We start from the raw sequence: 14,638 nt of genomic DNA, 5'->3' as shown, positions 1-14,638 counted from the left end.
TGCTGGGGATTCTAGGATGTTGAAAAGATATGGAACAGCATCCTTTATAAAGAAAAGCTAATCAAAGCAGGTCTTTTCACATCAGGAAAAACAGTAATTAAGGTGATTGTATAGAGATATCAAATAGCACAGAAAGAGTAGATGGATGTTGATTATTCACCTTTTTTTTGCAGTAAAAGAATTGTGAGACAGGGTCAAGACAGATGCAAGGAGACCATTAGGGTGTGCAGGATAGTGTATTCCTAGCTGCAGGATGCTGTGTATGATTAAAGTGTACATGGATTCCAGAAAGCAATTGGAAGCAAGCAGCTTCTGGAAGGACAAAAGTCTGTCGAGCTCTCTTAAATACTGAAGCATCACTTCTGGTTTAGGAAGTCCTTGAGGCACAACTTTAAGAAGGCTGTTGGAGAAATGTCATTTCCTGATTGCTCTAGTCTCATATTCTTCCTCAGGAGTCTGCCACTAGCCACTGCTGGAGATGGGTTTCTGTTCTGTATGGAGCTTTGGTTTGTTTAGTCTTAAAAATTATGTCTTCTGCCATCTATTATTAGTCCTATAATTTGTGAAATACTGTATGTTTAACACTCTATATAAAACTGTATTATCAGACTACTAGAGATACTTAAAATTTCTGGTAGAGATATTTAAACTGCTACTTAAAATTGTTGTTCATTTTTTCTACTATTTTAGAAGCTGAAAGTCAAATATCTAAGGTGTGTGTTGTTTTTTTTTTTTTTGTTTTCTTTTATTTTGTTTTGTTTTGTTTTGTTTTTTTCTTCTTGCAGTCTGCTACTTACAGGGCAGCTCACTCTGTTTTTAAATTCCATTTCTGTATTTTCAGATTGTCTATTACGCTGTCATGCCCTTTGGATTTGACCTTGTTTCCTATGGATACACAGCGCTGCAAGATGCAATTGGAAAGCTGTATGTAAATCTTTTTCTGCATAAAAACAGTTGTCTTCTAGGCATGGCTGAGAATCAAACCAAAATGATCAATTCTGTATTGTTTGTGTCAGTGTTTTATAATGAATCTTGAAATTAGCATTCACTGATTCCTACCAACATATATTTCCCTATAAAAATGTTTCTTGTGGCTATGGCACCATGCACTTGTTGTTTAGCTTTTGCTATCAAAGACTATGACAACTGATAAGTATTACAAAAATGTATACACTAAATTTAATCAAATGGAAACACAAATATTTTGGAATAAAGAATACACAGTTTTAACTTACACAACAGTTTTAACTTACACAACCCGTGCTTCTGTGTACATTGTCAGGGTCCAATTTATCCCCTTGCATTGATGATGAACAGTATTACTTGAATCTCCTGGGAAACATCAAGGTTAATCAAAGCAGAGCAAGGCATCCTGTTGGGGACCAGGGCAATAATAATGATATCAGAGCTCTACCATTTAGTTTTTAATTGCTAGCGTTTACCCTTAGAAGTGCAATGTGTCCATAGTATTAGTGTTTTGCCCGTCTCTGATATGTATATACATTAGCTGAAGTAAACTCTTATAGTAAACTCAAATCAACTTGTGGTTGACCTAGAATTAGTAATATCAATGGAAGTTAGTTCAAACTTAATCATCTTTGTAATCAACTTTATTTAAACAACTTTATTCTCTCCATGCTTTGTTACTGTTTTCAAATTTGGGAGGAGGAATGGATTTTCTGCTCATTTGCAAAGATTTTATGCACTCAACTTTCTTCTATCTTTTTATTTCATTGTCTAAACTAAGAATTGTACCCATGACCCACAGTCTCCCTTCGAGTTCCAGCGGTGGGCCTGCTTCCTCTGTTAGCCATTGGCAATTTTATTCCACTAAAATATTTTAAAATCACATTTTTTCCTGGTTCTTAGATTTCCAAAACAAAAGAGGCTGCCATTTTTTACCAAACAGTTCCCTGTATCTGCAGTTATGATCACCAATTCTACACATTCCCTTTAGACGAGATTTTTACTATCCAGTAATTGTATTATAAAAGATGTTAGTGTGTTTGTGATTTGCTGCATGTTGTAAAGAGGTGAAACTGATTGTATGAATCAAACATTAGAACAAGTAATTTTTTTTTTTATATTACTTTCATCATGGAGCTTTGAGATGTGATTTTATTAAGTTATTGTTGATCTTAGAAAAGTTGGATTATAGACAGTTTAATTTTTTAAATGACAGCTATTTTTCAAAGATAAAAAAACATCTCTCCAATGCCTCCAGAACAAGAATGGTTCCTTAAACATTTCTCAGAGTCTTTGAATTGTGAACCACTACATCCCAACTTAGTCTTTTTTACATTTCCCCATCTCTGTTCCCATTTAACGCACACTATCTCTGTATTCAGTTAATCCTTAATAAACAGAAGGTAGCAGAAAAACAACATGTAAAATCATGATTATGGCTGCATATTTAGTTAATACTGCTTTATGTTTGAATATTATAAGCCTAACTTTCACTGCCTCTCACTTAATGGTGTTGTATAAAGCATGGTTTAGGCACTCAAATGTATGTGGAGGTCTGTCCATATTCAGGACAGATCATGAAGGCACAGAGGCACTGAATTGATTTCAGTAGGGTTATGCATCTACTTAAATTCCTGGTTATGCATTTCCTAAATGTCAGTGCTTTCATCAATCAGGGCCTTTAATGTTAACAACTAAGCAGAAAAGTTGTTTTACACAAAAGCCAAGATTCATCACAGTAATTAGGTGTATTGTTACATTTTGTTGAAGTTCCTAGGACTTGTGAGTGTTGTTGAAGTTCAGTATATTTTTCATGCTTTGCTGAAGTAGAGTGTGAATGAATATGTAAACTTCAAAGCTGTGGATTGCTTTATCTGTTTGGACAGTGAGCACTGTCATGAACACCTCTTAATCAGTGTAATATTGCTAATAACGTAATATTACACCTGTCATCTATTAATTTAGATCTACATAAAAATTCAGTTGTATATTATTTCATGTTTTGTCTAATTTTTTGAATGGGAAGCAGAAAGAAAGAGTAAAAGAAATAATGGTACATACATGCTAGATTTTAATACTGGAAACATTGATTAAGATGGTCTTTATTATTTCATTTTGTTCTTGTAGTTGGTTACACAACTGATGACTTACGTTTCATCTGGCAGTCTGGAGATCCTGTACAATTAGAGAAAATTGCTCTGCCTCAGTTTGATATTAAAAAGGAGGATATTGAATATGGTAACTGTACCAAGTATTATAAAGGCACAGGTAAGTAATTAAAGTGTTTTCCTTGGTAAAAACTTTAAGCATCCTTCAATTATTGTTTATGGGTAATGATTAATACCCATAAACATCGATATTACCCATAAACATGGGTTCTTGCCTTACATTTTATGGGAGGAAATAGATTACTTGTAACTTACCAGTAGTTCATATCATAGCAACAATCACATATAATAATTACTGCAAACAAATTCAAATACAGAAATGTCTAAGTTAAAGGTGAAATTAAATGTTTGTATTGGCTTTGCTTACATCTTCCGATCTTTCCATCACCATTTTGTTTCTATAGTCCTGGTAACTTTTTATGCTTGTAATATCGAACTTTTCTGATAGACATTTTATGTGGAATTATGTGATATGCAGCAAATAAGGATAATTTTGGTTTTCTGGTCAAACTTTTGTTCAAAAAGTGGATAACATTAGAGTATAACTTCAAAAGCTTCCCTCTGCAGGTTCTTCCTTTCTCTAAGTGTTCTTGAAAGTGTGTCACTATAGAAAGCTGTTTGCAGTCTAAACACAGAGCTATTTGATCTATATTTCTTTAGTCCTGTGGTTGTTTTCTGGGAGTAGGTACAAATTTCTACAATGGTTTCTGTATTCTGGCTTTAATGATTAATCTTTTCTACCTTGATTAATTCCTGCTTATAATTATATCCAAACTGCTCACATACTGTGGCAAACACAAGACTTCCTATAATACTTGAAGTCAGCAGGATGTATTTTAGTCAGTGCTGTTGCATCATATGCACAAATCTCCCATTAAAACTCTACAAAGGTGTCTGTGGTGCTGAAGCATCTTTGTAATTTTCTTGCTGACTATTCAGCTGCAGTTGTTCTTGAGAGATCTCAGGTAACATTAATAGGGCTTGGAGTTACGGAATTTAGTTTGAAAAAGATAATTAAAATTTATTTCATTTTTTTAAACTGCAAAATGAGTGAGTTTTTAGCCTACTAACTACACAATTCAGTGTCTCAGGTATTTACATTTATAAATAGTATGAAATTATCCGTTCTCAGGAAAATGCTGCATTGGGGAAAGCATAACCAATAACTAGAAGGCATTCAAGTCTAAGTCTAGAAATGGTAGAAGTTTACTTAGGAGTGAGAAAAATAATTTAGTCTTAAATAAATAATGATTTTACTGAAAAAAATAGGCTACAAAATAATGGAAAATTAAACGGATCAATCTTGCGGTTCCCAAATAATATTCAGAAACATGGGAAAATTGGATGCAATGTAAAGAGATTTGCATTTTATTTGAGGGAAAAAGGGAATATTTACTTCACATTGCTATCTTGTAACTGTGTTTTCAAATTTAGCATTATTTTATGTTTTGTCCTAAGTCTGAAATTAAAAATCTAAAAAATCTTTGGATAGTTTAAGCATTTTTAGGATTTTTAGTACATTAAAGAAAAATGTAAGAATTAATCACTGCACACTTTACAGTTAAACTGGAAAGAAACTAGCATTGCTCTTTCAAGTTTCAACACCTTGTGGTCACAAGGTAAAATGACATTGTACAAAGTGCTCAACACAATAGTCACATTGTTGTGTGTGCATGTGATTTGAACATTAAAGAAAGAACATTAGAGAACCATCAGAACTAGTGGAATGACATTACATTTAACAAAGTTTTCATAATTCTTTTGTTGCTAATCCTTTTTGTTTAAAACTGGAGATTATCCATGTTAATCTTATAATCAAGACTGGAATTAACATGTCATTAATGCAATTTGAACATTTTGGTATGCTGAAATATTTCAAAGGCTATTTTCAGGATTCAGTAACTGTTTGATTTACTTTAAATTCTTATATTGAAGGCGTTTCAAAAAGCAGTTTTTGCACACAATTAAAATTAAATCAGTTAAGGATTTTATCAGGTAATCAAGAGGCAGTGTTGCATGTACAAGCAAGTTTTCAAAATTACAGCTTATGCAGGAGATTCTTGCCAGCTGCAAAGAACTTAATCTTTTCCGCCCATTTATGTCAACTGATGTTTTATAATACCTGCCTAAGTAGAAAGAGGGTCAGCAAATTTGGTGTGACTTTTTATGGCAATAAATTGATTATTTAAGTTTGCAAATTGCCTATTCTTTGTTTACCAAAATGTATGACAGATCCAAAAAAGTCCACAGAAACTGAATGGTGAAGGCAACGGATATTCTCTGCCTAACGGAGGATGATACAATGCCATACAGAATGCATTTCTGGCACAAAGCAAAGAAATAACTATTTTAAAGATCACCCCCTGTTTGAATGTAAAACCTACCAACACCCAGAAACTATTCAGAAATTATACAGGTAGAATTTGCCAGACTACAGATCATTGACTAGGATAGAATGAACTGTAAAATACCATATAGTGTCTTCAACACAGCAAGGGTATATGTCCTTAATGTTTTATCATTTTATTGTTTTAATTATTGCAGTTTCTAATAATATTTTAAGGTGACTTATCATTTGAGGATACTTAGTTGATAAAAGATAGAAGATAAATAAATATATTTTTGATAGATTCTACATTTTAAATTAGGTATGCACAAACTTTTTATTTACAGATATATACTGACTTGGGTTTTCTTATTGTTGTAATGTGACATAGAAATGTCTTTTCCTTGTAATACAATAGTTTATGATGTTTTTACAATGTTATTGTGTTAATATTAACATAAAAATGCCAGTTCTGCTAAAAGAGTGAAAATAGAAACACAGTTGGTTTTCTGGTTATCAAACTACCCAATCCTTTTGTTATCTCCAGCAAATCCCTACTATCTGTGGCTTTATTTGTTATTGAATTCATGTTATTAGACATTTTCGGAAACATTTGGTGCTTTAGTTCCTCATTTTAGAAGCTTTGAGGCAATATTCTTCACTTTCAAAATTTAATGCTTTTAGAGTCTTTTGTACAAAGTCTGTACCAATTTTAGAAGTTACCTATACCAGCTTTCAGTACTGGGGAAATCTCTGCATAGAATCATATTCAGGTCACCTCTTTCCATTCTAACCTTTCTAAACTAACTTTTTTTTTTTTTTTTTAATTCCATGTTCTTCACAAATTAATGCTAAGTAGGATTTTCAGGTGAGCTTAAGCCAGTGTCAAGATGAAGCTGTAGCTGCTGTTTACTTCTGTGCTGTGAAAAGACAGAGGGTACCTTATAGATTACAGAGAGTATGACATGCCAAATCACAGTCGTAGGTTACATTGATCCGTACTTTGAATGTTTTTCAAATTGAACTTCTTGACTTTATTTAAAAAAAAAAAAAAATCGAATCAGTAAACCTTTACTCCTAGGATAAGTAGAAAAGGCCTAGAAGATACTAATCTGAAAAGGTTGACCTGCAAAGCATATTAAACCTTAATATGCATTTATTTCTTTAAAGGTTATTACACTTGTGTAGAAGTAATCTTCACTTTAAGAAGACAAGTTGGATTTTACATGATGGGTGTTTATGCTCCTACACTGCTAATTGTTGTTCTGTCCTGGCTATCATTTTGGATCAATCCTGATGCAAGTGCTGCAAGAGTCCCACTGGGTAACCTGCATTCACACATACTGTCACAGTCCACTTAGCACCATCGAGCCATTCTCAGTTGCTTTGAAATGACACTGGACACAGAAAGCAACTTCACTTCCATTATTCGCTCATCATTTTCACTGAAGCCTTGTCATTCCTAGTCCTGTAAAATCCACCTCCACATTGAAACTTTGCTTGATAATGGTTCCAGCACTTATGTGATGAGGACACTTTCTCTGCTTCTCGATACCTGGACAAATCTGATCTTATCTATGTGTGGGTGATGCTGCAGACACTGTGTCACACTGCAGTTTATAGGAATTGGAGCATTTAAAGAATGTTTGAAGTAAGAAAGCAGGATGATGATTAAGGCTCTAAATAACTACCTCTTGCAGCAGGTTTTCTGAAGACTAATAGAAATGGAATGATGTAATGATGTTTGGAAGAGAATTAGCACAGTTGTTACCTGATGGGTTTTATTTCATTAGAGATTCATTTCATGAGGCACTTCAGCCTCTTGCTTTCATGCTGTGTAGCACAGCACAGTGGGCAGGCCCTTTATATATTACGAGATTGTAGGACATAGAGTTAATCAAAACAATATTATCTTAACTAATTAGATTTTACATGGGACTTCAGCTTGGGGGTGGCCCAACCTGCAGTCCCCAGGAACTTGGTGGTGTGTAGAGCCAGGCTTTGGCATCCTGACATTTCTATTTGTAATCCTTTCCCCATGTCATGACAGCTCCTTCCCCATGCTCTGACCTCCTTGTCCCCCCCCTTTACCTGGTATTCCCACTTCCACCAGTCCATACTCCTTATTTTCCAAATCTTCTCCATGTTCCGAGGAGATTCACTGTAACTATTTCCCAGATGCTAGGCATGAAGTTGAAGCATCCCTCCAGTCCCTGGCCTTCCTCGGAAGCCTCTCACCTACACATTAACCTGCACATCCCCGCAGGACATAAGTCCTGTGCAGCCTCACATGCACAAACGTGTGATGATTCCCCCAGTAGGGTCAGGACCTGCCCCATCACCGTCCCAGTCTGTGATCAGCAGAGTCTTGCAGTAGAGGGGAGCTGTAATCCCTGGGGAGTGGGAAGGGTTCCTGCCAAGTTTTGTTAAGTTGAAAAGTTCCCACATAATGCCCAGGTCTGTGTGCCGCTGCTCAGGTCATCTGCCATGCCTATTCCTTCTCCAGCGATATAACAACCAAAATAAACCAAGAGCTACACAAAATGTGGAGAACCATGACTGGAGCACTTCTTTTGGCTTCTCTGCCACGGTTGGCTGCCTTTCTCTTTTCTTTTTACAAAAACACCTTTTCATTACATTTTTAATAGGTATCTCTTTTTTCAGAGGGCTATTTCAAAATACAAAAATTATTTTTCTTGATCTGAAAATATTAATAATTATTAGTAATCAGGGAGGACTCACAATCTATATTAGTTAATAGCAAGAAACAAATACAATCTGTTACTTTGAAAAGTAGCAAGGATGCATTCCACAAGGTGAAACATAAGGCATTTTAAGAAAAAAGCAGTCTGAGGCAAATATACCATGCTTTAAATTAAAAAGATAGAAACAAGAACTGAAAATATTTTTCATGTAGTGATCTCTAATATGATCAAAATCTGAAGTGTATTTCTGCTTTTGTAATCCTGAACTTTAAATAGCTGACCAGTCAGGTTTATCAGAGATATATTACATTTATAAGAGGCATGGTGCTGATTTGTATAGCATTGAAGTTTTTATGACTAAACATGCATGCTTATTTATTTGTGTTTCTCTCTTTTTATTTATTATAAGTGTTTATTGGCTCCTTTTATATATTACCATTTCTGAAATACTGCATTTTCAAAGATATTTACCATTGGCTTGGTTATGTGACTTTTTCTGTATCCCCAGAGAAGCAACAAACATTAAATCTGACCATCCTTTAGTCATACATCAGTACTTAGCAGTGCAAGTTGATAACACCCTCACTGGGGTAAGATTTATGTTTCTGCAGTTTGAAAGAGGGCAACAATCTAACTCTTCTAGCTACATCCTTGGAATAAATTTGACCTTGAAATCAAACAAGATAAACATTTCTGTGAAGTGAATCATTTCAAGTGAATGATCTTGAACCCCTAAAGAAGGGTTACTAATAGTCATTACACTTTTAGTAGTTAGTAAAAGGTCTCATCTCAGAAGTTTCCAGGTGATTTAGGAATGCAAGATACTTTGCAAAAAAAAAAAAAAAGAAAAAAAAAAAAAAAGAAACCTCAGTATGATTTTGCAGTTTGGTTACTGTTCTGGGAACAAGGTGTATTTCTGTTTGAAGAAAAAGGGTGTGTCCATCTAGGAGCTAAATAAGTTGCAAGCCTTTTTTCTACCCATAGCACTGTATTCAATTAGATCGTCTAGTGTTAGGGAAATCCTCACAAAGGACATGTATCTGGAGACTCTGGCTAAGCGATATAAAGGCTGACATCACTGAGTTTGTCTTTTTAATTACATGTTGGTGTCTCAGCTTTTAAAGATCCCTACAGAGGACTCTCCAGTTCTTTAAAAGTGGAAAGTGTGCCAGTATCTGTTTAAAAAACTACTCTCTTTCCTTCATTGCCTGGTGATCCCCAACGGGAGTAAGGTCTTCCCTGAAGCTAGGGAAGCTTCTGAGGGACTTCAGATGTCCATCCAACCACAGAAAGAATGGAGCATTAGCATGGGCTGTAAGCAACCACATGCCACAAAGTACCTCCTGTGACTGAGCACTTGGGGGTACAACAGAGTAATTAAATGCTTGGAGTAGTGATCAGTGATATATATGCCTCACATGCAGAGGACAGCCAGACATTTCCTTCCTCCACAGCCCTGCCCTCAGCGCTATTTCAGTTCAACTCATTTCATTTTATAAGACTGTTGCAAATACAGGGTCTCAAAGGGAAGACCTGATCATATATTTGTAAACTGTAGTATGAAGAAGGATTGGCAAGCTTATGGCTTTTAGTTTACTAAATTTAATGAGAGAAGAGAATGTATTACAGATACCAAATTATAAGGAAAGAAGGGCAGAATGTTATATTTTCCAATAACATCAGTGAGATGGAGCCAGAACTATTTTAAAGCAGTAATATAAAAGACAAAACGCTATTTTATACAGCATGTAATTAACCTGTGGAATTCACTGCCAAGAGATAGTGCTGAGGCCAGTTAAATTTGATGGATTCAAAAAAAGGGAGATTTATTTATCTGGCAGCATGTGCTGAAGTGCTTTGCTGGATTGGCACTTTGTGATACTATGCATATGTAACCATTGGTAGAATTTTTTACATAGTCACTCTGCACCATCATGTTTTCAGCTGCGAGCTAACTAACTTTTGCGATAGGGATGAAGAAGAAAATTCTTTGAGTGGATAATTTGGTTATTAGGCATTTAATGCAGTCTTTCTCACATCAGTGAACTACAAATTGCATGTTGGCAGCTTGTCTCATCTAGTAAACTTACCTGTAAATAAGCCTGTAAACTTAAATTGTTTGGTTGTATGTGAGGAGATCATTGAAGGCTGGATGTTGGTGACCTACTGAAAAAGAAAGAGGGAGGTTTTTGCCTATGTGCAATCCTACCAAACAAATGTACTTTACCATTGAGAGAGATACCCCATTAGGAAGAAAATTGTAGATGTATTTCCAAGAAAGGTCAACATTCCCTTTACATTAGAGGTCTGGATGAAAGAACTAACGTCCCTTCCCTTTAGTGCTTCCAAAGAAGAAAAGGGAGTTTATCCCTACCACCCTCCTTTTTTTTTTTTTTTTTTTTTTTTTTTAATATTTAATCTTGTAGTTTGTTTATTCATTCTCCTCACCCATGCTGGAGCCCTCGGCTTTGAATTGTGTTTGATAGGTACCTTGTACAGCCACTCTCAGAGGTGCAACTTAGAGCTCCATTATAGGGAGCAGTCTCTGAGGCCTGGCTGCTCTGATCTGGCAGCAGATGGCTGCTTGATGGAATATTTCTATCTTACTTTACAGTTCCCTTGAAACCCAGAAGGTTTTCTGTGGTTTCTCTGACCCTGAGAATGAAGTTTTCATCCCAGTAACCCAAACAACTAGAAGGTAGCAGCAAAAACATGGGCATAGGCAGAGATGTCCTTTTTGTGCTAAAAGACAGTACAACCTTACTTGCACTTACTATTGCAGTTCATAATGATCCATAATTAGTGCTCAGCCAAAAACAGTTGGTTGGTCACTGAAAACAGAAAAATGGGGACTATTCTTTGCTCACTTTCTATACTTCTAGGCATGTTTGTACTTGAATGCATCAGATATAGTAGTTTGAAATGAAGTCAGGGAGGACACTGTTTGCCATGTCATTCTGATCCAACATAGGACGCCTGGCCATTCTCTATGATCACAATGGCCAAAAAAAAAAAAAAAAAAAGGCAAAAAAAAAAACAACACTTTTCAATTTTATGTTGATAATACACATTTATAAATAAAACACCATAAGATTTTGTATTTTAAAATCATAACACTGTAGTCATTTCTTTATACTTCCTCTTCAGTGGCTTAGCAGCTAATAAGTTGCCCATCTGAGATTAATACCATATAAAGTATGTTACCAATCTTATTAAAATCTAAATTGGGACAGTAGCAAAAGAAAGCTTGATATTTATGATCAACTAGAATTTAATACTTGTATAGGCCAATTCAGATACTTTATTAACCTTCTCACATCCTCGTTTACTTTAAATGGATCTGAAGAAAATGATCTCTCTATGAAATACAATTTTTTTAATGTTTAGGATAACACGTATGACCTTTATAGGAAACATAGTTATGGCTAAGTGAATATCTCCTTACAGCCAACATTTTCTGTAGTGGTTGATTACATTTCATGAAGCTACCCACTTATAATTGAAGGTGATTTTTATCATGAAAATTCAAGAAAAAAAAAAGGGAACTTAGCTGGGAGGTCAAAATAAGTTTTCCCCATGTGACCACCATTTCTAAGGTTAGCTTTTTCAAAAGGTAGCTGTTCATGCTACTATTCCCATTTCACAGGTGCCTGTGGGGAATCTATGAGATCAGACTTGCATTTTGTCTCTTGTGATGTGAGTCCTGTGGTAGCGGTGATGTTTGGAAGCCTTGTAAAGAGCAGTGTTTATTGAAACCTAGACTGACGATGAGTGTGACCTTTCAACAGCCTTTGCAGATGTACTTTTTTATGATAAGGGCTTCCTCAAAAGCTCTTTATCTAGGAAGCTTTCTCTGGATACTGGAAGCTCAAACAAGGAGTGTTCATAGACCCTCAGTCACCTCAGTGTTTTCATCTTTGTGGTGAATTGTGAACACAGACTTTTTAATGCACTGATACATTCCCTTTCATCTTGAGTTTAAATATTATACTTGTGACCAGGTCATTCAGAGGATGTCTCCTGCTGAAGCACAGTTCAGATTTCTGGGACAACAGTAGCTGTTCAAGTCTAAGTTAAAGGACTTGGAGTTTTTTGATTTAAATACCATATATTTCTCTTCCATCTTCTCAGAATTAGATGAGCATGGTAAGATAAGTCTCTGGAAAGCCCATTTCCCAGTTGTGTGATGCAGTTGTGTGGGGCAGAAGAACCACAGCAGCCAGTTTAGCTTCATTTGTTGCTCCATTTATAAAATGAAGTTATTCAGTATTAATAATTCATCATTAACCACAATACTCTACATAAATATTCAGTTTAACTTACTCATTAACTGAAGTCATGTGCATTTTGTATACCTGTTGCAAAATATGCCTACCGCTTTGTCAAGTCCCATTTGCTGTTACGATTCATCATTCAGTGTTGTCTGGTTCAGAGGAAGAACATGGCAGGTGTCATTAAGGGAAAGTTCACTTTAATTGTTATCTTGTTTTTCCCTTTGCAGGTATTTTCTCAGTTCTCAGCTTGGCATCTGAATGTACTACTCTTGCTGCTGAACTTCCCAAAGTGTCTTATGTGAAGGCCTTAGATGTCTGGCTGATTGTTTGCCTTCTCTTTGGGTTTGCATCACTGGTTGAGTATGCAGTGGTTCAGGTAATGCTAAACAATCCCAAAAGAATTGAAGCTGAAAAAGCCAAGATTGCCAAGGCAGAGCAAGCTGAAGGGAAAGGTGGAAACGCTGCCAGAAAGAACACTGTGAACGGCACGGGGACTCCTGTCCACATCAGCACTTTACAGGTAAGAGCTGTCAAGCTGCATACGCAAAATCAGCATTATCCTCTATTAACGTAGTTCCAAAAATACACTGCTGTAATAGCTTTGGATGGTGCTTAATCTTAGAAGTGGCCAAGACACTAAGAACATACTGGTAATTAATGGCTAGCCACCTGGCCAATTGGTCCCTAGTGATTTGAGGTCAAATGTCTAAAAGAAAAATTTATCTTTTAATATCTTAGTGCCATGGTTGTTGCTGAGCTTAAGGTAAATAAAGCAGCAAGCAGCTTTACAGTTGCTATTTTTCTTTTAATAATAAATAGCAGCTGTCAAACTGTAACTATTCAGAGGACAGGACTTTCAGTCAGTATTTGTTGAGAGCATACTCAAATAACACACATCTCATTGCTTTCCTTGGAGCAGCCACAGCTGCACCACATTGCATGTGAAGAATCTCTATTGCCAGGGATTCAGAAGTCTTGACATCTGTAAATAAAGGACGATCTGTTTGTCTGTCAAACAGTTCCTGCATTTCTTGTGTTGCCAGATAGAGTATGGGTAAATCGGTCAGAGCTCATTCTGTGGATAAAGATTAGATGTATATCTTAGCTCAGGCCAAAGTTTTCCATATGCCCGAAGAGTTACCAGACATTCCAGGCCAGCTGCCCCCAGTCCTGAGTAATATTTAGTCGATATGTATTCTACAGAAGAAAATACGTTGTGCTAAAATATGCGGAGTATGAATTTGGTTTATAGTTTTCAAAGGCTCAACAATTTAGATGTGTAAACTAAAGCTATTTGGCCAGATCCAAGTGATAATATCAGTAGCATACCATATGACTTTAAAGCTTCTTTAAGGAGGGAGTCATTTATGCCAGGATGGCAGAAACCCAGCCCTAGTATAAATCTGGTATTGCCCCATGACTAATTACCCCCAATTCAGAGGAGTTGCTGATAGCACAGAGCACTTGACTACCGTAATTCTCATCTGATAGAGCCTCCTGGGAACTGTTTTGGCAGGCAACCAGGCTCAGCTTAGAACAACCCACTGTCTGCTTTGACTTGAATCACAAGTAATTCCCCAACCCCAGGTGACATGGGAACTGAGTAGAAAGATGGCTTAGCCACAGTTTTGCTTCCACTAAACTGAATGTGTTACAATTGTGGTTATCAACTTGTGGGTCAAAAATTTACCTCTTTCTTGTGACAAAATAGTTGCAACAGTCCAGCAGAGCAGCATAAAATCTATTTATTCCTATTTGGAGTATTTAACAAGTGTAAGTATAAAGCTTAATCAATGACAAGATTAATTTTTTTTTCGTAATTTGACTTTTGATAATATGAACTAAAGCACACTGCTAAACTGTTGACTCTCCTCAGTGTGTACACGTTAATGGGTGCACAGGGTGCTTACCATTGTCATAGACACAGAGTATAAAGTGATAAATTTTGCCATCTTTGCTATCCTGTCATCTTTTAATATTTTTTCCAAGAAGGTAAGCTTGAGTATACAGTGTATTTCAAGGCTCAGAGGAAGAGGAGTCATTACCCACAAAAATTTAGTAACATTCCTCGTGAGTGGTGTTTAACAGCAGGCAGAAGGCTTTTGAGATTCAAACCTTAGTCTGCCCTCTGGGATCTTGCAGTGTCAGGTCCAGCATGTCATATTTGTCCATATTCAGTGTGCTCCCTGTTTGTTATCA

At 36.0% G+C, this 14,638-nt stretch overlaps 1 protein-coding gene across 2 annotated transcripts in view; it reads left to right on the top strand.

Annotated features, from left to right (window-relative positions):
• Positions 1 to 14,638, top strand: part of GLRB (glycine receptor beta) — a 51,722-nt gene that overhangs the window by 25,231 nt on the left and 11,853 nt on the right. Inside the window, exons 6-9 of one of the 2 annotated variants that reach the window (XM_032186351.1) lie at positions 842 to 924; positions 3,094 to 3,234; positions 6,631 to 6,783; positions 12,667 to 12,959. In XM_032186351.1, the coding sequence (XP_032042242.1) occupies positions 842 to 924; positions 3,094 to 3,234; positions 6,631 to 6,783; positions 12,667 to 12,959 (670 nt within the window). The remainder of the gene's footprint in view (positions 1 to 841; positions 925 to 3,093; positions 3,235 to 6,630; positions 6,784 to 12,666; positions 12,960 to 14,638) is intronic. The other variant, XM_032186350.1, reaches the window with a different exon arrangement.

This window comes from Aythya fuligula, chromosome 4 (genome assembly GCF_009819795.1).
Source record: "Aythya fuligula isolate bAytFul2 chromosome 4, bAytFul2.pri, whole genome shotgun sequence".
Taxonomy (NCBI): Eukaryota; Metazoa; Chordata; class Aves; order Anseriformes; family Anatidae; genus Aythya; species Aythya fuligula.
The sequence above is the reverse complement of the archived record's forward strand: the minus strand, read 5'-3'. Positions and strand labels throughout refer to the sequence as shown.